General features: G+C 40.8%; 1 protein-coding gene across 11 annotated transcripts in view; it reads left to right on the forward strand.

Annotated features, from left to right (window-relative positions):
- The window catches only part of FAM169B (Protein), a 98508-nt gene that overhangs the window by 54135 nt on the left and 22505 nt on the right, over window positions 1-21868 (forward strand). For all 11 annotated transcript variants that reach the window (XR_004525282.2, XR_012330258.1, XR_012330257.1 and 8 more), the window contains one exon: window positions 19977-20159. Coding sequence is in view for 8 of the 11 variants with exons in the window: in XM_033852088.2 (XP_033707979.1) it covers window positions 19977-20159 (183 nt within the window). In the remaining 3 variants the exon portion in view is untranslated. The remainder of the gene's footprint in view (window positions 1-19976; window positions 20160-21868) is intronic.

Consider the following 21868-nt stretch of genomic DNA (forward strand, 5'->3'; position numbering starts at 1 on the left):
TTGTTCGTCTTACATGACATGGCATTTTTCTCTGAATGCTTTTAAGACTTTCTCTTTAGCTTCTTTTGCAGTTTAACTGATTTGTCTAGGAGTGATTTTATTTTTGTTTATCTTTTTGGGAGTTTGTTGAGCTTTCTGAATCTTTAAAGTTTTCTACCAAATTCAGGAAGTTCTTGGCCATTATTGCTTCAAATTTTTGTGCTATTTTCTCTTTTCTTTTTCTGGGATTCCAGTTATATGTACCTTGGGGTGCTTCACATTGTCCTGCAGCTCTCTGAAATTTTGTTCATTTTTCTTCAAACATTTTTCTCTTTTTTGGCTGGATAATTTCTCTTGAACCATATTCCCAACTTTAGCTGCCATCTCCAAACTCTTGTTGAACCTATTTAAAATTTTCAGTTACTGTACTTTTGAGCTGTATAATTTCTGTTATGTATAGTTTCTGTTTCTTTGTTGAGATTCTCTATTTATTCATTGAGCATATATTTCCCTTTAATTTGAAAAATTAATCTTTGAACATATTTGTAAAGCTATTTTAAGTTCTTTGTCTACCAAATCCAACATCTGGGCCTATTTAAAATCAGTTATATTAGAGTGACATCAGCAACATGACAGAGTGAAAAGCTCCCTTTCAGTCAACAGCCAGTAAAGCATCCACAGCTCAACAAAGGTGCCTCTGCTGAACCCACTGGGATGCCAGAGATTTCCACATATCTGCACATTTAAAGGTGGGTGGACTGGAACACACAGGGGAGGCAGAACTGAGGGAACAGCCGCCCAGCTCTCTGGCCATGGAAGCTGAGCCCATAGCCCCAGAGAACACATAACAGCAGGGGAGGCAGTGAGCACAACTCTGGCCTCGCAGCTGCAGTGGTGCCTGCAGCCACAGGTAACTGGGCAGCAGCAGCAGTGGGGCCTGAGACCCCATTCCTCCAGCCACTGACGTGCTCTCAACTCAGGCCCCCTACTCCTCCACGCACAGTGATGGAGTCTGTGAACCTTACAACACTGGGCATAGCACAGGTGCCTGGGCAACCCCTGCTCCGCCCACCCTCATCCTCCCCCTGTGGCAGCAGAGTCTACAACTCAGGGGATCCTGGATGCCAGGGAAGAGCCCATCATTCCAGTGACATTAGCAGCAGGAAGGCATCATTGACCCCTGGAGACACAAGAAGCAATAATGAGGACACAGGCCACACCTCTGACAGAGGTGGTGGAAGGTAGAATGTGCCAACTCTCAAACATAACTGGAGGCAGCTCAGGTAAGGAAAACCATGAACTTGTGCTATAGCGCCACCTACTGGAAAACAGAAGAAAGACCTCTAATTTCTAACCTGTTGAATCATTAGAATCAAGCAGAAAGATATTTGCTACTTCAAATGCATGGGCAGAGGAACAACTCATCATGTGCCATGAAGAGCCAAAGTAACGCTATGCCACAAAAAGAAAATGACAGTTCTCCAGAAGCCAAATTTAAAGTCACAGAATATTGCAATTTAACTGACAAAGAATTCAAAATAGGTGTCATGAAGAAGTTCATTGAGCTATGAGAAAACTCAGAAAGACAGTTCAGTGAGCTCAGGAGTAAAATTAATGATCAGAAGGAATACTTTCCTGAAGATATTGAAACTCTAAGAAAGAACCAAGAAGAAATTCTGGAGCTGAAGAACTCAATAAACAACATAAAGAATGCATTAGAAAGCACTGGAAATACATCAGACCACATGGAAGAGAGAATTGGTGAGCTTGAGGACAGAAATCTAGAAATGATGCAAGTAGAAGAGGGAAGAGAATTAAAATATAAAAAATGAAGAAATTCTACGAGAGCTATCTAGCTCTTTAAGAAGGGTGCATATTAGGGTTATGGGTATCCCAGAAGGAGAAGAGTGGGAAAAAGGAGCAGAGAGATTATTTAAAGAAATCATAGCTGAGAAATTCTCAAACCTGCAGAAGAAACTTGATATACACGTCCATGAAGCTAAGAGAACACCTAATTGCCTCAATGCAAAAAGACCTTCTTAAAGACACATCATATTAAAATTGTCAAAAGTCAATGACAAAGAAAGAATTTTTAAAGGCAGCCAGGGAAAAAAAAGGATGGTAACCTACAAGGGAACCCACAGAGGCTATCAGAAGATTTCTCAGCAGAAAGTTGACAGGCCAGGAGGGAGTAGAATGACATCCTTAAGATACTGAAAGATAAAAACTGTCACCCAAGAATACTTTATCCAGCAGTATTATCACTCAGATATAAAGGAGGAATAAAGACTTCCCCAGGTAACTAAAAACTGAGGGAGTTCATCAACACTAGATGTGCCTTACAAGAAATGTTGAAAGGAGCTCTTGTACCAGAAACAAGAAGGTAAAAGGACACAAAACTTTGAGTAAGGTGATACATAGAATCAGAAAATTGTAACTCTTTATCAGAATAGGTATTAAACATTTTATTATAGCATAAAGGTTAAAGGGGGAAAATCAGAAAAAATTATTATAGCTACTTCAATTTGGCAACAAACTCACAACGTGAAAAGGGATAATTTGAGACAACAAAAATGCAGAAGGGGAAGGGGAAAAGGTCAGAAACCCTATAGGTAAATGAAGATAAGATGTGATCAGCAGAAAAAGGACTATTTTATCTATGAGGAGTTTTATACAAACCTCATGGTAACCACAAAACATAAATCTAGAGCAGAGACAATAAACATAAAAAAGGAGGAAACTGAAAAAAATCATAGAAAACTACCAAACCAAGATGGCAGGCTGAAACACAAGAACAAAGCAACAACAGTGATATAGAGAAACCAGAAAACAAAAGATAAAATGGCAGTAGTAAGTTCTCATTTACCAATAATTACCCTAAATGTAAATGGAGTGAATTCACCAATGAAAAGACACAGAGTGGCTGGATGGATTAAAAAACAAGAAACAACCATACATTACAGGAGGCTCACCTCAGCTCTAAAGACAAGCATATGTTAAAAGTGAAGGGATAGAAGATAACACTACAAGCAAATGCCAGTCAAAAGAGAGTGGGTGTAGCCATACTCAACAGACAAAATGGACTTAAAGCCCAAAAAGGTAACAAGAGACAAAAATGGACAGTATATAATAATAAAGGGGACAATTTATCAAGGAAACTAAGTGATTAATATATATATATATATATATATGTATATATAATGCATATATATATGCATTTAACATAGGAGCACCAAAATATATAAAACAATTATTAACAGACCTAAAGGGAGAAATTGACAGCAACATAATAATAGTAGGGGACTTTAACACCCCACTTACATTAATGGATAGATCGTCCAGACAAAATAATCAACAAGGAAACTGAGGTGATAAATGAAACATTAGACCAGATGTATTGGATAGATTTGTACAGAACATTCCATCCAAATGCAGTGGAATACACAGTCTTCTCAAGTGCACATGGAACTTTCTCAAGGGTAGGCCATGTGTTGAGACACAAAACAAGTCTCAGTAAATTTAAGAAGATTGAAATCACATCAAGCATCTTTTCTGATCACAATGGTATGAAACTAGAAACCAACTACAAGAAGAAATATGGAAAAAATCACAGATATATGAAGACTGAACAAAGTGCTACTGAACAGCTATTGGGTTGATGAAGAAATCAAAGGAGAAATAAAAAATTACCTGAAGATAAATTAAGATGAAAAGATGACATACCAAAATTTATAGGATGCAGCAAAAGTGGTACTAAGAGGGAAGTTTATAGCAAAACAGGCCTACCTCAAGATACAAGAAAAATCTCGAACAATTTAAACTTACACTGAAAGGAACTAGAAAAAGAAGAACAAACAAAGCCCAACGTCAGTAGGAGGAAAGAAATAATAAAGTCAGAAGAGGAGAAATAACAACGGATACCACAGAAATACCAAGGATTACAAGAGAATATTATGAAAAGCTATATTCAACAAATTGGACAACTTAGAAGAAATGGACACCTTCTTAGAATCATACAACTGTCCAAGACTGAATCATGAAGAAACAGAAAATCTGACTAGACTGATCACTAGTACAGAGATTGAAACAGTAGTCAAGAAGCTCCCCACAAAACAGAGGTTCAGAACCAGACAGCTTCACAGGTGAATACTACCAAATATTCAAAGCTTTAATGCCTGTCCTTCCCAAACTCTTCCAAAAAATGTAATAGAAGGGAGTGCTTCCTAACTTGTTTTGCGAGGACAGCATCATCCTGATACAAAAATCAGACAAAGACAGCACACACACACACACACACACACACACACACACAGTGATGATGTCTATGATGAACATAGTTCAATATCTCTGATAAACATAGTTGTAAAAATTCTCAACAAAATATTAGCAGACAAAATCCAACAATACATTAAAAGGTTCATACACCATGATGAAGTGGGATTTATTCCAGAGATGCAAGGATGGTTCAACATATACAAGTCAGTCAGCATGATACAGCACATAAACAAAATGAAGGATAAAAAACATATGATTATCTCAGTAGATCTAGAAAAAGCAGTTGACAAAATTAAATGCCCACTTACGATAAAAATTCTTAATAAAGTGGTAGAAGGGACATACTTCAACATAATAAAGGCCATATGTAATAAACCCACAGCTAACATCATACTCAGTCATGAAAAACTGAAAGCTCTCCCTCTAAAATCAGGAACAAGATAAGGGTACTGACTCTTGCCACTCTTATTTAATATAATATTGGAAGTCCTAACCAGGGCAATTAGGCAAGAAATAAAAGGCATCCAAATTAGAAACGAAGAAGTAAAACTATTTGCAGATGATATGATTTTATATATAGGAAAGCTTAAAGACTCTACCAAAGAACTGTTAGCAATAACAAGCAAATACAGTGAAGTTGCAAGGTATAAAATCAACATACAAAAATGTGTTATGTTTCTATATGCTAACGATGAGCTAGCAGAAAGAGAAATTAAGAAAACAATACCATTTACAATTGCAACAAAAGAAATCAAATACCTAGGAATAAATTTAACAAGGAGGTGGAAGACCTGAAATGGAAGAAGACAAAAATAAATGGAAAGATATTCTGTGCTCATGGATTGGAAGAATTAAAATTGTTAAAACATCCATATTACCTAAAGCAATCTACAGATTTAATGCAATCCCTATCAAAATACCAAGGATATTTTTCATAGAAATTAAGCAAAGAAATTCTAGAATTTATGTGGAACCATAAAAGACTTCAAATAGCCAAAGCAATGCTGAGAAAAAGGGCAAAGCTAGAGGTATCACACTCCCTAATTTCACACTCTTTTACAAAGCTATAGCAATTAAAACAGCATGGTATTTGCGGAAAAGCATACATAGATCAATGGAATGGAATTGAGAACCCAGACATAAACTCACACATATACGAACTATTAACTTACAACAAAGGAGCAAAGAACATACAATAGGGAAAGGATAGTCTCTCCAATAAATGGTGTTGAGGAATCTGGACAGCCACATGCAAACAAATGAAACTAGACACTATCTCACAACATACACAAAAATCAGGTCAAAATGGATTAAAGACTTGAATGAAAGATCTGAAACCATAAAACTCCTAGAAGGAAACATAGGCAGTATACTCTTTGACATTGGTCTTAGCAATATCTTTCTGGATCTGTCTCCTCAGGCAAAGGAAACAAAAGCAAAAATAAACTACATCAAACTTAAAAGCTTCCATGCAACAAAGGAGACCATCAACAAAATGAAAAGATAAACTACCAAATGGAAGAAGATATTTGTAAATGTACATCTTATAAAATGTTAATATATAAAATATTTAAAGAACTCATACAAATCAACAACAGAAAAATAAACAACTTGATTAAAAAAAATGAGCAGAGGATCTGAATAGACATTTTCCCAGAGAAGACATACAGATGGCCAACAGGCATATGAAAAGATGTTTGACATCACTAATTATTGGGGAAATGCAAATCAGAACCACAGTGAGATATCACCTCATGCCTGTTGGAATAGCTGTTATCAAAAAAGCAAGAAATAACAAGTGTTGGTGAGGATGTGGAGAAAAGGGAACCTTTGTATGGTCCCATACACTGTTGGTAGGAATGTAAACTGGTGCAGCCACTATGGAAAACAGTATGGAGATTCCTCAAAAAATTAAGAATAGAACTATTATATGATCCAGCTATCCTACATCTGAGTTTCTAAAGAATATGAAAACACTAATTCAAAAAGATATATGTTCATCACAGCATTATTTACAACAGCCAAGACATGGAAACAACTTAAATACCCATCAGCAGATGAATGGATGAAGAAGATGTGGCATACATACACCATGGAATACTATGCAGCCATAAAAAGATGAAAACTTGCTGTTTCTGACAACATGGGTAGGATAGAACTTGAGGGCATTATGCTAAATGAAATAAGTCAGATGGAGAAAGACAAGTACTGCGTGATTTCTCATATGTGAAATATAAAAACAAACAAACAAAACCCCCAAATAAATGAACAAACCAAACCTAATAAAACAAGCACCTAGATATGGAGAACAGAGTAGTGGTTACCACAGGGGAGGGAGTGGAAGGGGGAGGGTGAAATGGGTAAAGGGGATCAACTGTATGGTGACAAAACTAAATTTTTGGTGATGAGCACAGTGTAGGGTATTCAAAAGTATAAATATATTGTACATGTGAAATGTATATAATGTTATAAACCAATGTTACCTCAATAAAAAATAAATCTAAGAAAAAAGAAAAAGATAAAATCAGTTATATTGACTATATCTGTTTTTGTTTTTTTTTTCCTGAGTGTGGGTCACAGTTTCCTGTTTCTTTGCATGTGTTGGTTGAAGGCTAGATGTTGCAGATATATTGCAGCAACTCTGACTTTTTATGTGTGTTTTTGAGGATTTTTGATCTGGGAGGTATTTAGCTTGCCTGGATTCAAATCACAAACTCTGTCTCCTTTGCTATGTAACTGCTGACACGTGTTAGTATGACGTCTCATGGCTGCTTCTGTAGCCCGGCTCCGTAGAGGTCTTCCCTGTGCCTGCAAAGTTGATGGCCAGACAAAGATTTGGGTATGGACGTTGCTGATCCCTGTGGTTTCCTTGCGTCTGCTGGTTTTGGGCTCTTACCCTTACCCGTCAAACCCATTTGGTTTCAGCTTTCTGCCAGTTGAGCTGCCCAAGTTGAGGAATGTACTTGGTTAAGAAAAGCAACAGAGTCACAGATCTGATCATGTGTAGTTCCATCTTTCAAGGGTGGATATCTCTCTGGTTTCTGACTTCTTTTGGTTGAGTCCTCTGGATTCTCCTTCACTCATGTGTAGATTATTTATGAGCCAGAGATTTGGGCAGTTGCTCTGAATTAAGGTTTCATTCATTCTGTGGTTTCCATGTTGCTACTGAGCCTTTAAATTTCCAACTACTTTCCTAGTCCTAAAATTTGATCTTTGATGCCTTTAGCTGGTAAGGCTGCAGCGTTTCCCACCAATATTTTCTGTAGCCTTGGGGGTTGAGTTATACCCTGTGGCCAGTAAGCTGCAAACTCACAGGTTTTAACCTATTTCATTTGCAATTTTCTGAAATTAAAATTTCTTCTGGTTTCTATGTGCTTTTGAATGCCTTATGGTATCTGTGAGTAATTTTTTAAAATTTGTTTCTAAAATAGTTATTATATATGAGACTCTGCATGACCACTTAATTTACCATCATCATCTGATGGGGACTCTGTCCAGGGATGAATCATAGAATTTTATTCCTTGCTTTCCCATCCCTTTCTATAAGTAGAGAGAGGGATTTGCTCTGATGAATTAAAAAATGGTTGATATTAGCAACATGCTGATAAATTAAGCAAAAAATAATTTAGATAGTGAACAGATATTATTTACAATGTTTTATTATTTTAAACATATGATTTGTGAAAAAAAATCACTGGCAAATACTTGTGGTTTAATTGACTATAGGAGGAGTTAATAGTTCAAAAGTTCAGAACAGTTAATGGTGTTTCTTCAGTCGTGGCCCTGTCCTTGGTGCTTGTCACAGCTTCATGTAGTGTTGTGTTGATACCTAGGTTATGGGCGTAGCACATGGCATGCTTTCCAACTTTGCAGCAGTACAATTTCTCTTCATTAGCTTAGATCCACATGATTCTGAATATCTGTTAATTTAGTTTCAGCTAGGCTGCAGCTTATAATTTCATTCTGTGACGAAAAGAAAATATGCAGATTCATTGCATAAACTGGATCACGGGGGGCAGGTTGCACCTTTTTAAGAGTATACATTGTTCCTAAGCACATTCATTTTTATATGTGTGTGTCTTTAAGTATTATTAAAAAAATTGTCGGACAGTAAAATTGATCTCTTTTTTGGCTTTTCAGTTCTGTGAATTTTATAATCACAACCATAATTAAAATACAGGATAGTTCTCCACCCCCCTCTAAAACTCTTTCTTGTTCTAATCTTTTCCACCCCTTAGCCCCCCACCCGTAACCCCTGGCAACCACTGATCTGTTCTCTATCACTGTAGTGTTATCTTTTCTGGAATGTCACGTAGTGGAATCAGACCGTATGTAGCCTTGTGAGACTGACTTGTTTCACTTTTTCATGATGCTTTTGTGACTCACCCAAATCATTGTGTCTGTCAGTAGTTTGTGCCTCTTTAGTGTGAGGAGAACATTCAGTTTTGAAACAAGTGGGTGCCTTGGTATAGAATGAATGAGATCTTTTCAGGTAGACCTCTCTTTGGGAACATTTGTTAATGGGCCAGTTTGAGTTTCTCCCTTCATTTGATAGTTCCATAATTGCCTTTCTTACAAAATATTGACACTTTAGTCATTTCATTATTTTGTGCTGAAATTCTCCCTAGATAACCAAAATTAGTGGGATTTTACTTTACTTTTGCCCTCAAACCATTAGTCCACAAGACAGCATTCAAGGAAAAAAACACTGGACTGGTAAGTGGAGAGTCGGCCGATCTAAGGCAGGGCTAGTAAGCATTTTGCTTTTGTGTAAAAATAGATGATGAACAGCTTTGTGTCTCAGATTCCTGAAAGCCCAACACTCATGCAAATCGTAAAAACAGGAATGGCACTTAAAAGTCTTCAATTAAGTGACTTGCCATCTAGACAAGCGTGTGACCTGTGAGATGGCTGTGATGCCTTGAAGTGGCCTCAGCTGCCCTGCTGGTCACCAGGGCCTTCTGCTCTCCCCTCCCCCTGATACTCCATGTCACAGGCCACTCCTACCCTGTTGTCCCCTCAAGCAGGGGGCCTTCATGCCATGTTCTGGACTTTAGTGGAGACATAAGCAGCAAAAGTGGAGTAATGGGAGTGTGGCGTAGGTTCAGGTACCAGCTCTGCTGTCCGATGAGAAAGGGGTTGCTGTTGTGTGGAAGCAAAGGGCTTGCAAGATGGGGTATTGGAAGGGTGCAGGGGAAGTTCATGGGATGCAGACCGGCTTCCTGTGCTGGGATGGGTACCCAGCTGCTGCTCCATTCTCATCTTTGCAAGTCATCTTCCTTTGCTCACTTATGTTTCGTGCTTCCTCATAACCTTGACTGTAGTTTGCCATGATGCCCACCCAGCTCTACCTGTACTGCCCTGAAGGGCTGAGACCTATTATAGTGCCAGTTTCACTTCATTCAAAACCTCTTGAAAGAATCAGGTTGATCCAGCTGGCCTGCAGATTGAGTTCTTGTGGATCATGGGTCCACCTTGGTGGGCAGGCTTTCGTGCTTCCGATATGGCCACCTAGCCTCAGCTCTTTAACTGGGGCTGTGGTAGGGGCAGTTTTAAAGAAAAACCGTGGCTGAGCAGACACCCCATAATCATCCGTGGGAGGATCCAGTTGATGAAGTCTCAGCCTGGGCTGGAACACCTCCAGTCAGGACCATCAGGCAGCCCTTCGTTGCTGCATAATGCCTAATGGATAGAATGTTCCAGCAGCACACTCTGTGCTGCTTCTCTGTCCTGGGCCACAGGAGTTCTTGGGCTGTGCCCCAGACCCCCGGCACCAGACACCGGCACTGGAATGGGGCCCAACAATTTATGTTTTAACAAGCCCTCCAGGTGATTCTCATGTTTCATTCTAGAGTTTGAGACCCACTCACCTAAGGCATGCATTTTCAGTGGTAGTTTCTTTTGCTTAAAAAATTTTTTTCTATGTTCTGTGTCATATGAACTGGATAATGTGCAGAGTCCAGTGTTATATTAAACTGAAGCAGTTCTTTCTACTGTAATTGACAAATGAGATGAATTACTGGTACAAATTTTCTTATGTTAAACCACCCGGGATAAATCCAACTTGGCCAAGGTTATTTCCTTTAAGCAAATAAGTTTTTCTTCAATATTTTAAAAATGAATCTAATTTTATGGCACCTTATAAATAAATTCCTGTTATAATAATCAAACATATAGAAAGAAATGATACTTTTCAAAGAGGAAACAATATAACTAAAGCTTATCTCCCAGTATATCTTGTTTTGGGGTGGTTCATGTTAATGCATTATTTTCAGTTGTTTTTGAGAAAAGATGATTATTATACAAATAGGATTCTGAACACTTAGTCTTGCTTGTTAAAAGTGATTTTTTTTTTTTGCGGTACACGGGCCTCTCACTGTCGCGGCGTCTCCCGTTGCGGAGCACAGGCTCCGGACGCGCAGGCTCAGCGGCCATGGCTCACGGGCCCAGCTGCTCCGCGGCATGTGGGATCTTCCTAGACTGGGGCACGAACCCATGTCCTCTGCATCGGCAGGCGGACTCTCAACCACTGCGCCACCAGGGAAGCCCCCAAAAGTGATGTTTTTCTGGAGCAGGTGTTGGCAGCTATGGCCCATAGACCAAATTCTGCCTATCGTCCGTTTTTGTAAATAAAATTTTATTGAAACACAGCTTCGCGCATTCGTTTTGTTCATGGCTGATTTTGCTCTACAACTGCAGGGGTGAGTGGTTGTCCCCAAAGCCTAAAGTATTTTCTACCTGACCCTTACAGAAATAGTTTGCCAGCCCCTGTTCTAGAGAATACAGTTTAAATGTCTCATATTAAAAAAAAAAGATTTTATCCAAATTGATGTTAGTAATGCTCCTCGGTGGGGAGAATTTGGGAACATCCAGACCATTTAGTGGTATTGTCAATAGATGCTCAGCTGCCCCAGGTGCCCAGGGAGTGTGGCTCTAACCTTGTGAAGCGGGCTCATGACAGACATGCAGTATGATTGTCATGAAAAGATAGTGTCAATGGTTAGCAAAAGTTAACACTTTTAGCTACTACTGTTTTGAGTTTCCCAGGTTTAAGAGTATCCCAAATATCTTTATAGTTTGCACTTAATCTCTTGGACTAGCAACTGTGACTATTTGGCCTGCATTTGGATTTTTAGAGCAATTATACTTAAAATGCTCCACAGAGCCAAGTGTCTGCAGCAGCTACTGTCAGCGTATTGCCTTTGGGCATTAGCAGTACAAACCCGGACAGGTGCTCACAGCCAACACAAATGCAGCTTTGCAAAAGGAAGTGTGAAGAGAGCTTTGGCCGGGCGCTTGGCTCTTTTGAGTTCTGTGGACCCACACCTTAACTTTCCTGGTGCCCGGGTCTTGAGTGTCAAGACATCCGGGCAGTGGAAATACACTATGGCATTTGTCTTGCCACTTGTCTCTTATGTCGTCTTCCTTCTGACAAATCTTTTTGAAGCAGATACTGTTTATTCCGCTACTTCCTGGCTGTCTGCTGCTATCACTGCCCTATGGTGCACCGTCTGTCTTAGGTGTCCTAAGAATATATTCCTCTCTTCCTAGAGTAACTGTCTTCCTCTTTGTCTTTGATCTGTTGGGGTACGTATTGTTAGGGGGATAGCCTGCTGGTGCCCCCTCCTTTACTCTTTGGTGGGCTTCATCTTATCCTCACAGATCTTCCTTCTTCAGGTCCTCCCAGGCTGTTGATGGAAAAGCCCTCTGTGTGGTGTTAGTTCATGCCTGGGGGTGGTAGTTTCACCCTGGATACCTTATTGATCGTTTGTATCTCCCCCAGAACAGCCTGGGGCATGAGCAGAGAAACTAGTTACCAGTGGAGTAACTTTGTTGAGTTCGGTTTGCTACTGTTGGTTTAAGTTTTTTGTCTTATGTTCAGGAACTACTGTTATTTGCTTAATTATCTGATCTTCATTTGCTTTTTATCTTTTTCTCTGAAAAGGTTACACTGTGCTCATAGGCTGAGTCATGGACTAATGTCTCTTTTTCTGTGCTCTGGAAGGCTTTCCTGGGAAAGTTGGCAGAACTTATCTCTAAAGTCACCTGACCTGGCGTGTTCAGTGTGGGAGGGATTTAAACTACTGCGTTCAGATTTCCATGGTCATAGGATAGTTTAGTTTTTCTGTTTTTCTGTGAGTCAGTTTTGGTGGGTTGTATTATCTTAGGAATTTGGCCTTTTCATCTGTTCAAATCTATTGGCCTACAGTTATTTACAGTATTCTCTTACCTTTTAAATTTCTGCCACATCTATAGTGATATATCTATTTTAATTCCTAATGTGCTTTATGAATTGTCTTCTTTCTGGCTTTAGCAACTCTTGAATTTAAAAAAAAATACTTTATGTTGTATCTTTGTTTTTGTTTTAATTCATTTCTATCCTTTTTGTCTCCTTCCCTTTAACTTCTTTGCTGTGGTATCAACACTCCCCATGAGCTGATGAAAGCCAGTTGGGCAGCTGTTACTGACAAAAAGGAGCCAAGTCCTATGTTTTTAACCTTTCTTGCCCCTGTCAGCTGCCATGTCTATAAAATGGGTAGAGTGGATGAGATCATGGCTAGGGTTCCTACCAACTGTTCTGTGCTATTGTATGTGGGAAGGTTTCCTAGGATTTTATGTTCTGATTATGAATGGGGAGTCCATTTGTGTGCAGCCAGCTTACTCTCTCAGCCCCGTTCACAATCAGGCTGCAATATTCTTATTACAGTTCATTAATATTCTTATTAAGAGGCCAATTTGTTGCTTTGTGAATTGAGATGGGTTTTATTTGACCAACTTGAAAGTATGATGAGCCTTTAGGAAGGGCTGGTGCAGTGTTCCTCTGCCCCACCCCATACTTTTATTTTGAAATAATTTTAGTTTTACAGAAGAGTTGCAAAGATAGGACAGAGAGTTCCTGTTATACCCTCACTCACCTTGCCCTAATGTTAGCATCGTACATAACCATGGCACAGTGGTCAAAACTGAGAAACTAACACTGGCTGATCTTCCAGCAGTGTCCTTCTCTTGTAGGATCTGATCAGGAGTCTTTGTTGTCTTTAATCTTCAGGTCTTCTTAGCCTCCCCTACCAATTTGGGACCATTTCTTGGTTTTCCTTGTCTTTCATGACCTAGACACTTTTGAGGAGTACTGGTCAGGAGATTTATGGAATGTCCGTTAATTTAGATTTGTATGATATTATCTCATTATTTACCAAGGTTATGGGTTTGGGGCACAGTGAAGCATGCTTCTCCTCACGTGGTCATATCAGGTGTGGGGTACAAGATGCCAACGTTACTACTGGTGATATTCACCCTGATCACTCAAGGGGGTGTCTACCCCCTTTCTATACTATAAAGTTATTATTTTTCCCTTTCCTTATTTAATTGTATCTTTCTAATACAATTTAATACAATTCATTGTATCTTTTCAAATCAGTTTTTTTGAAGTATAATTTTACATCCCATAAAAGTTGCCAATTTTAAGTGTACCATTCAGTGACTTGTTTGTCAGCAAATTTAGAGAGTTGTATGACCAGCACCACAATCCAGATTTTAGATATTTCCATCACCCCAAAAAGTTGCCTTTTTTTGGTGTCAGTCTCTTTCCATCTCAGCTCTAGAGAACGACTGCTCTGCTCTCTGTCTCCATCAATTTGCCTTTCCTGGATGTTTCATATAAATGGAAAGATACAGTATGTGGTCTTCTGTGTCTGGCTTCTTTCACTCAGCTTGGTGTTTTTGAGGTTCATCCAAATTACAGCATATATTAGTATTTTATTCCTTTTTATTGCTGAGTAATGTTCCATGGTATGACTGTACCACATTTTGTTTATGCATTTACCAGTATGGTTTCCAGTTTTTGGCTGTTATGAATAGTGCTGGTATAAATGCTTGCATACATGTCTTTGTATGGACATGTTTTTGTTTCTCTTAAGTGGGTTCCTAGGAGCAGAACTGGTGGGTCTTTGGTTAGCATATGTTTTAACTTCTCAAGAAACTGCCAAATTATTTGACAAAGTTTCTGTACCATTATGTATTCCCAGCAGCAATATATGAGGGTTCCAATTTCTCCACATCTTGTCAGCGCTTGTCTTTTTGATTATAGCCATTTAGTAGGTCAAAAGTGGCATTTCATTGTGGTTTTAATTTGCATTTTTAAATGACTAATGGTGTTGAGTATCTTTTCACTGATTATTAACCATTTGTGTGTCTTCTTTGAAGAAATGTCTGTTCAGATCATCTGTCCGTTTTTAATTGGTTGTTGGTTTTCTTTTTGTTGAATTATAAGAGTTCTTTATATAGTCTGGATATGTCTTTTATCAGGAATGTGATTTGCAACATTTTCTTACAGTCTGTGGCTTGTCTTTTTATTTTTTTTTGTGGTGTCTTTTGAAGTACCAAGTTAATTTTGATGAAGTCAGATTTACCAGTTGGTTGTGTCCATTGATGTCAAAGCTAAGAACTCTTTGCCTAACCCAAGGTTGTGAAGATTTCCTTCTGTGTTTTCTTCTAAAAGCTTTACAGTTTTAACTCTTATATTTATGTCTAGATACATCTTGAATTAATTTTTTAAATGATGTGAAGTAAGGGTCCAGCTTCATTTTTAAAAATATCTTATACATTAAAAAATTAGCAGATTTTACCTTTTACAGCAGTTTTAGGTTTATAGAAAAATTGAGCAGAAAGTGCAGAGAGTTCTCATCCCCCTCCACACACACAGTTTCCTCTATTATTAATATATTGCATTAGTGTGGTACATTTATTATAATTCATAAACCAATATTGATGCATGTATTAGTTGACTAGGGCTCCCGTAACAGAGCACCACACATTGGGTGGCTTAAACAACAGAAATTAATTTTCACACGGTTCTGGAGGCTGGAATTCCAAGGTCAGGGTGTAGGCAAGTTTGGCCGTCTGCTCAGTGTGTCCTCTCACGGTTTTCCTGTGTGTTGTGTGCATTCTTGGTGTCCCTCTGTGTGTCCAAATTTCCTCTTCTTATAAGGACACCAACTGGATTGGATTAGAGCCCATCTAAAGACCTCATTTTGAGTTCATCACCTCTTAAAGGCCCTGTCTCCGAATACAGACACATTCTGATGTACTGAGGGTTTGGGGAGACACAATTCAGTCCATAAGAATACATTATTATTAACTAAAGTCCATAGTTTACATTAGGGTTCATTCTTTGTGTTGTATGTTTTGTGGGTTTCGACAAATGTATAAAGACATGTTCTATCATTGTACCATCATACAGAGTAGCTTCACTGCCCTAAAAATCCTGTGTTCCACCTATTCATCCCTTGCTCTCCCCTACCCCTTGGCAACCACTAATATTTTTACTGCCTTCGTAGTTTTGCCTTTTCCAGAAGATAGAATTGTAATTGTATGCTATGTAGCCTTTGTGGATTGGCTTCTTTTACTTAGTAATGTGCTGTAAGGTTTCTCTATATCCTTTTATGGCACGATAGCTCATTTCCTTTTAACACTGACTAGTATTCCATTATCTGGATGTACCATAATTTATTTATCCACTCTCCCATTGAAGCATATATTGGTTGCTTCCAAGTTTTGGTAATTATGAATATAGGCATTACAAACATTTGTGTGCCGGTTTTTGAGTAGACATAAGTTTTCAACTCCTTCAGGTAAATATAAATGAGCACAATTGCCGGATCCTATGGTAAGAGTAGGTTTAGTTCTGTAAGAAACCACCAAGCTGGGACTTCCCTAGTGGCGCAGTGGTTAAGAATGCCAATTCAGGGGACACGAGTTCGATCCCTGGTTGGGGAAGATACCACATGCTGCGGAGCAGCTAAGCCCATGCACCACAACTACTGAGCCTGCTCTCTAGAGCCTGTGAGCCACAACTTCTTAGCCTGTGTGCCACAACTGCTGAAGCCCGTGCGCCTAGAGCCCATGCTCCACAACAAGAGAAGCCACTGCAATGAGAAGCCCCGTGCACCACAACAAAGAGTAGCCCCCGCTCGCCACAACTAGAGAAAGCCTGCATGCAGCAATGAAGACTCCATGCAGCCAAAAATTAAAAAAAAAAAAAAAAGAAAAGAAACCACTAAGCTGTCATCCAGAGTGGCTGTACCATTTTGCATTCCCACCAACAATGAAAGAGAGTTCCTTTTGCTCCACATCTTCAACAGCACTTTGGTGTTTTCAGTGTTCTGGATTTTGGCCATTCTAATAGGTGTATGGTAGTATCTCACTTTTAAAAAATTTTTATTTCCCTGATGATATATGATGTGGCACATCTTCTTATGTTACTTGTCATCTGTACAGCTTCTTTGGTGAGGTGTCTATTAAGGTCTTTGGCCCACTTTTTAATCAAGTTGTTTGTTTTTTTATTGTTGAGTTTTATGAGCTCTTTGTATATTTTGGATAATAGTTCTTTATCAGATATGTCTTTTGAATATATTTTTCCCCCAGTTTGTGGCTTCTCATTCTCTTGACAGTGTTCTTCACAGAGCAGAAAAATTTGATTTTAATGAAATTCAACTCTCAATTTTTTCTTTCATGGATCATGCCTTTGATGCTGTATGTACAAGTTTATTGCCAAACCCAAGGTCATCTAGATTTTCTCCTATGTTATCTTCTAGTTCTGTAGTTTTGCATTGTACATTTGTGTCTGTGATCCATTTTGAGCTATGTTTTGTGAAGGGTTTAAGGTCTGTGTCTAGATTCATGGTTTTGCATGTGGATGTCCAACTGTCCCAGCATCACTTGTTGAAAAGACTGTCCTTCCTCTATTCACTTTGCTTTGCTCCTTTGTCAGAGATAAGTTGACTGTGTTTGTGTGGGTCTCATTCTGGGCTCTGTTCTGTTGCAGCTTCATTCATTAATTTGTTCATTTTTAATTAATTAATTAATTTTTGGCTTATGGATGTCCAATCATTCCACCACAGTTTGTTGAAAAGTCTGTCTTTTCCCCCACTGAGTTACCATGGCATTTGTAGAAATTCGGAGTGTAAGAGTTTACTTCTGGACTCTCACTTCTGCTCCATTGATCTATATGCCCACTGTTGCACCATTATCACACTGTCTGATTACCTTGATTTTATAAGAAGCTTTGAAATTGGTTCATATAAAACCTCCAACTTTGTTCTTCTTCTTTTTTTTTTTCTGTTTTTTTAATCCTAGAGACTTTGCATTTCACATGAATTTTACTCTCAGCTTGTCAATTTCCACAAAAGAGCCTGCTGGGATTTTGATAGGACTGTTGTTAAACTTACAGGTCAGTTTGGGAAGAATTGGCAACTTAACAGTATTGAGTCATCCAATCCAGCAGTCCCCAACCTTTTTGGCACCAGGGACTGGTTTCGTGGAAGACAGTTTTTCCGTGGTGGGGGATGGTTTTGGGATGATTCAAGAGCATTACATTTGTTGTGCACTTTATTTCTATTAATATTACATTTTAATATATAATGAAATAATTATACAACTCACCATAATGCAGAATCAGTGGGAGCCCTGAGCTTGTTTTCCTGCAACTAGATGGTCCCATCTGGGGGTGATGGGAGACAGTGACACCTGAAGTGTGTTGCTTATGTCCAGTCTATTATGTAAGATGCAGCTTAATTGTCACTTGCCACTCACTGATAGGGTTTTGATATGATTCTGCGAGCAATTGATTTATTATGATCTCTGTGCAGTCAAACCTCTCTGCTAATGATAATCTGTATTTGCAGCCGCTCCCCAGTGCTAGCATCACTGCCTCAGCTCCACCTCAGATCATCAGGCATTAGATTCTCATAAGGAGGGTGCAACCTACATCCTCTCATGCACAGTACACAGTAGGGTTAGTGCTCCTGTGAGAATCTAATGCCGCCACTGATCTGACAGGAGGTGGAACTCTGGCGGTAATACGAGTGTTGGGGAGCGGCTGTAAATACAGATGAAGCTTCGCTCGCTTGCCCGCTGCTCAACTCCTGCTGTGTGGCCTGGTTCCTAACAGGCCATGGACCGGTACTGGTCTGTGGCTTGGAGGTTGGGGACCCTGATCCAATCCATGAACATGGAATTTCTCTTCATTTATTTAGATCTTCTTTAATTTCCCTCAACTATGTTTTGTGCTTTTCAGTATTTAAGGCTTATGCTTCTTTTGTTAAATATATTCCTGAGTATTTACTTTTTAAAGCTGTTGTGAGTGGAATTGTATCTTTATTTAATTTTAAACATTCTTAGCTTTGAAGGACTTCACTGTTTGGGGACCATTGTTCTTGTTGTCTGTAAAATTGGAAGTTATATAATTGCAACCCAGTTGGTGCTGTTATTTCAGGCACATTTAGGGTAAATTCCAAATTCTTTACAATTACCATCTCAAGTGAATTGGGGTTGCTCGTTGGTCACAGATTATTTATTTATTCATTCATATTGGGCACAAAACCAACTATTTATTTAGCTCACCATTCTTTTGGTTGGCGATTTTGCTGAGGCTCAGCTGGGTGGTTTTCTGCTCTAGGCTGGGCTGGCCTATGCGTCTGTGGTCACCTGCCCACCTGTTTCTTAAGACCAGCTAGATGTTGGCTGGGACCACGAGGGTACCTGGGCCATGTTTCTCTCCTGGTGGCAGGCTAGCCTGGGTTTGTTCTTGTGGAGAGTGATAGGGATCTGTGAAAGAATGGAGGGGCCCTGGACCCCGAGAGGCCTAGGCTCGGAACTGGTGTGCTCTTGCCAGCTTCATTCTGTTGCTCAAAGTGAGTCACCAGGCCAGCAAGATTGAAGGGGAGAGGAAGTAGACCCCATATCTTGATGGGAGGACCTTCAAAATCACATGCAAAGGTGTGTGGATATAGGACAGGGAATAACTGTGGCTATTTTTCAAACAGTTCACTACAGTAGCATGTAGCTCTGCAATTCAGCCTGGCTAATTAGACTCAGAATCATTTTTTTGTTTGTTTGGGAAATTACTCACCTTTGAATCTTTGCAGACACAAATACCACCTCTTCCAATAGGAGCTGACTATGCGACATACTTCTTTTCCTGGATTCCAGTGCATCTAGAGCACAGGCAACTGTGCAGCTGGGAAGTGAGGAAGGTGATATAGTTGGGTGTGTGTGGCATTTCTAGCTAGGGTGACAACAGAGGTGACTGACTGCAAGGGTAGGTTCCTGTTGCAGAAGCAGCAACTTTGCTGCTGTTAGTGCTGCTTGCAGTAAAGTTAAATTCAGGGTAGAAAAGTGGGAGAGGTGCCAGCTGTAGCCTCTCTTGCTCTGCAATAGCAGGGTCATTGATGTTCTATGGGAAACAGGACTTAGTCTGTTTGGGTCAGGCGTGCTTTGCCATAATTGGCCATGGTGAACTCTGAACAAGTCCATGCCATGGAGATGCGTTGGCTGGGTCTCCAAGCCCACATCACGGAGAACTTTGATGTTGCCCAGATGTTCCTCCTTCGTTTTGGGGGTCTCTGAACTGTGCACAGTGAGGGAGGGGTGTGAGGAGTATGGGTGCGCGACGGCCTCGCTCTGCTCAGTCACTGGGTTTGCATTTCATTCCAGGGCAATATCCTAGTGGCCTTGCTCACAGTAATTGACAATGTGTGGGCTGCCCAGTAAGCTGGAGAGCTGGTGGTTTAGGGTGATCTGCTGTTTGGTCTGTAGTGGTTTAGTTTGTGAGAGGCTGCACTGCTTCCGGATGGTACCAGTGACCTGGCAAGTGGGAGTCCCGCCGGGTCCTGGCAGGCTAGTCCAGCCCAGGGGACAGAACGTGTCTCTTGCTTTCCCCTCAGGCAGCCTGTGTGGTGATGGCACGGGTGTGTGCTACCTGCTGCCTGTCTTAGACACCGTGTTTGTCCGGAGGAGCCATCGCCGCCAGGGCCTGGGCCTGACCATGCTGAGGGACTTCTGCCAGACGTTCCGAGAGGACGAGGCCCTGGGCATCAGCTGGCCCATCTCCCCTGCCATGTACCAAGGTAATCACTGCATCGGGAGGAGTGCTTGGGTAACGGGGATGGGTAACTCATATGTGTTCCAGATGATTCTGGGGTGGGAGGTCCCTCAGAGCCGCTGGCACCATGACACACCTGTGAGTTGTCTCTTTCCTCTAAGAAATCTCCTGTTGCTTCAGCACTGAGACTTTAAGCTTGATCACAAGGGGCAAACCTTTCCCAGTCCCTGAGAAGAATTGGATTTAGAAATAATAAGAACCAAATCAACACAGCGTCAGAGAGAAGCAGAATCCAGGGAACCCACTGTGCTGCTGGTTGTTGCTGGGCCTCAGAGGGCCTTTGCTCTTGCACGGGAAGATGCTAGTCATCACTTTGCCTTTCCAACTCGGAGCCCCAGGGGGACCAGGAGCTGAGGGAAGGCAAGCTCCAAATGCACTGAGCCCTGGGCATCTGCGTAGCTCTTACTACAGAAGATGGCTCCCCACATCTGCTCTTGTCCTACCGAGTCCATGTATTAGTCAGGCTTCTCCAGAGAAACAGAACCGGTAGGATATATATATATATATATACAGAGAGAGAGAGAGAGAGAGAGAGAAAGGGAGGGGAGGGGAGGGGAGGGGAGGGGGGAGGGGGGGAGGGGGAGGGGAGGGGGAGGGGGGAGGGGGGAGGGGGAGGGGGAGAGGGGAGATTTATTATAAGAAATTGGCTCAGACAACGTGGAGATTGAGATATCCTAAGATTACAGTCAGCATGCTGGAAGCTCAGGAGGACTGATGGTGTGGTTCCAGTCCAAATGCCAATAGGCTTGAGAACCAAGAAAAGCCAGTGTTTCAGTTCAAGTCCAAAGATAGGAAAAGACCAATGTCCCAGCTCAGTCAGTCAGGCAGGAGGAGTTCCTCTCACTTGTGGGAGGGTCAGACTTTTTGTTTTGTAGTCAGGCCCTCAACTGATTGGCTGAGGTCCACCCACAATGGGGAGGGCAATCTGCTTTACTCCGTCTAAGATTCAAATGTGAATCCCGGGACTTCCCTGGTGGCGCAGTGGTTAAGAATCTGCCTGCCAATGCAGGGGACATGGGTTTAACCCCTGGTCTGGGAAGATTCCACATGCTGCAGAGCAGTTAAGCCCATGTGCCACAACTACTGAGCCTATGCTCTAGAGCCCATGAGCCACAACTGCTAAGCCCACGTGCCACAACTACTGAGCCCATGTGCCACAACTGCTGAAGCCTGCACTCCTAGAGCCCATGCTCTGCAAAAAAGAGAAGCCACCACAATGAGAAGCCCGCTCACCGCAGTGAAGAGTAGCCCCTGCTCGCCACAACTAGAGAAAGCCCTCACACAGCAACGAAGACCCAACGCAGCCATAAATAAATAAATAATTAATTAAAAATGTGAATCTCATCCAAAAACACCCTCACAGACACACCCAGAATAATGTATGACAAAATGTCTGGATACCCCTGGCCCACTCAAGTTGACGTATAACATGAACTACCACAATCCTTCTCCAGGTTCTGGAAAAGAAATCTTAATATGTATTTGCCAGAGGAAATTCAGAAAGCCCTTATCCTAAATGTTTCACTCCAAATCAGCAAGGGTGGGAGATACTGGGGAGCATCTCCCAGGATCCACGGTCCCCCATGAAGCACATCCACCCCACACTGGGCCCTGCCTCACTTCTTGTCAAACAGATACTTTTGGACCCTTACTATTGAGTTTCCAGTGTCCTTA

Source organism: Tursiops truncatus, chromosome 2, assembly GCF_011762595.2.
Source record: "Tursiops truncatus isolate mTurTru1 chromosome 2, mTurTru1.mat.Y, whole genome shotgun sequence".
NCBI lineage: Eukaryota > Metazoa > Chordata > Mammalia > Artiodactyla > Delphinidae > Tursiops > Tursiops truncatus.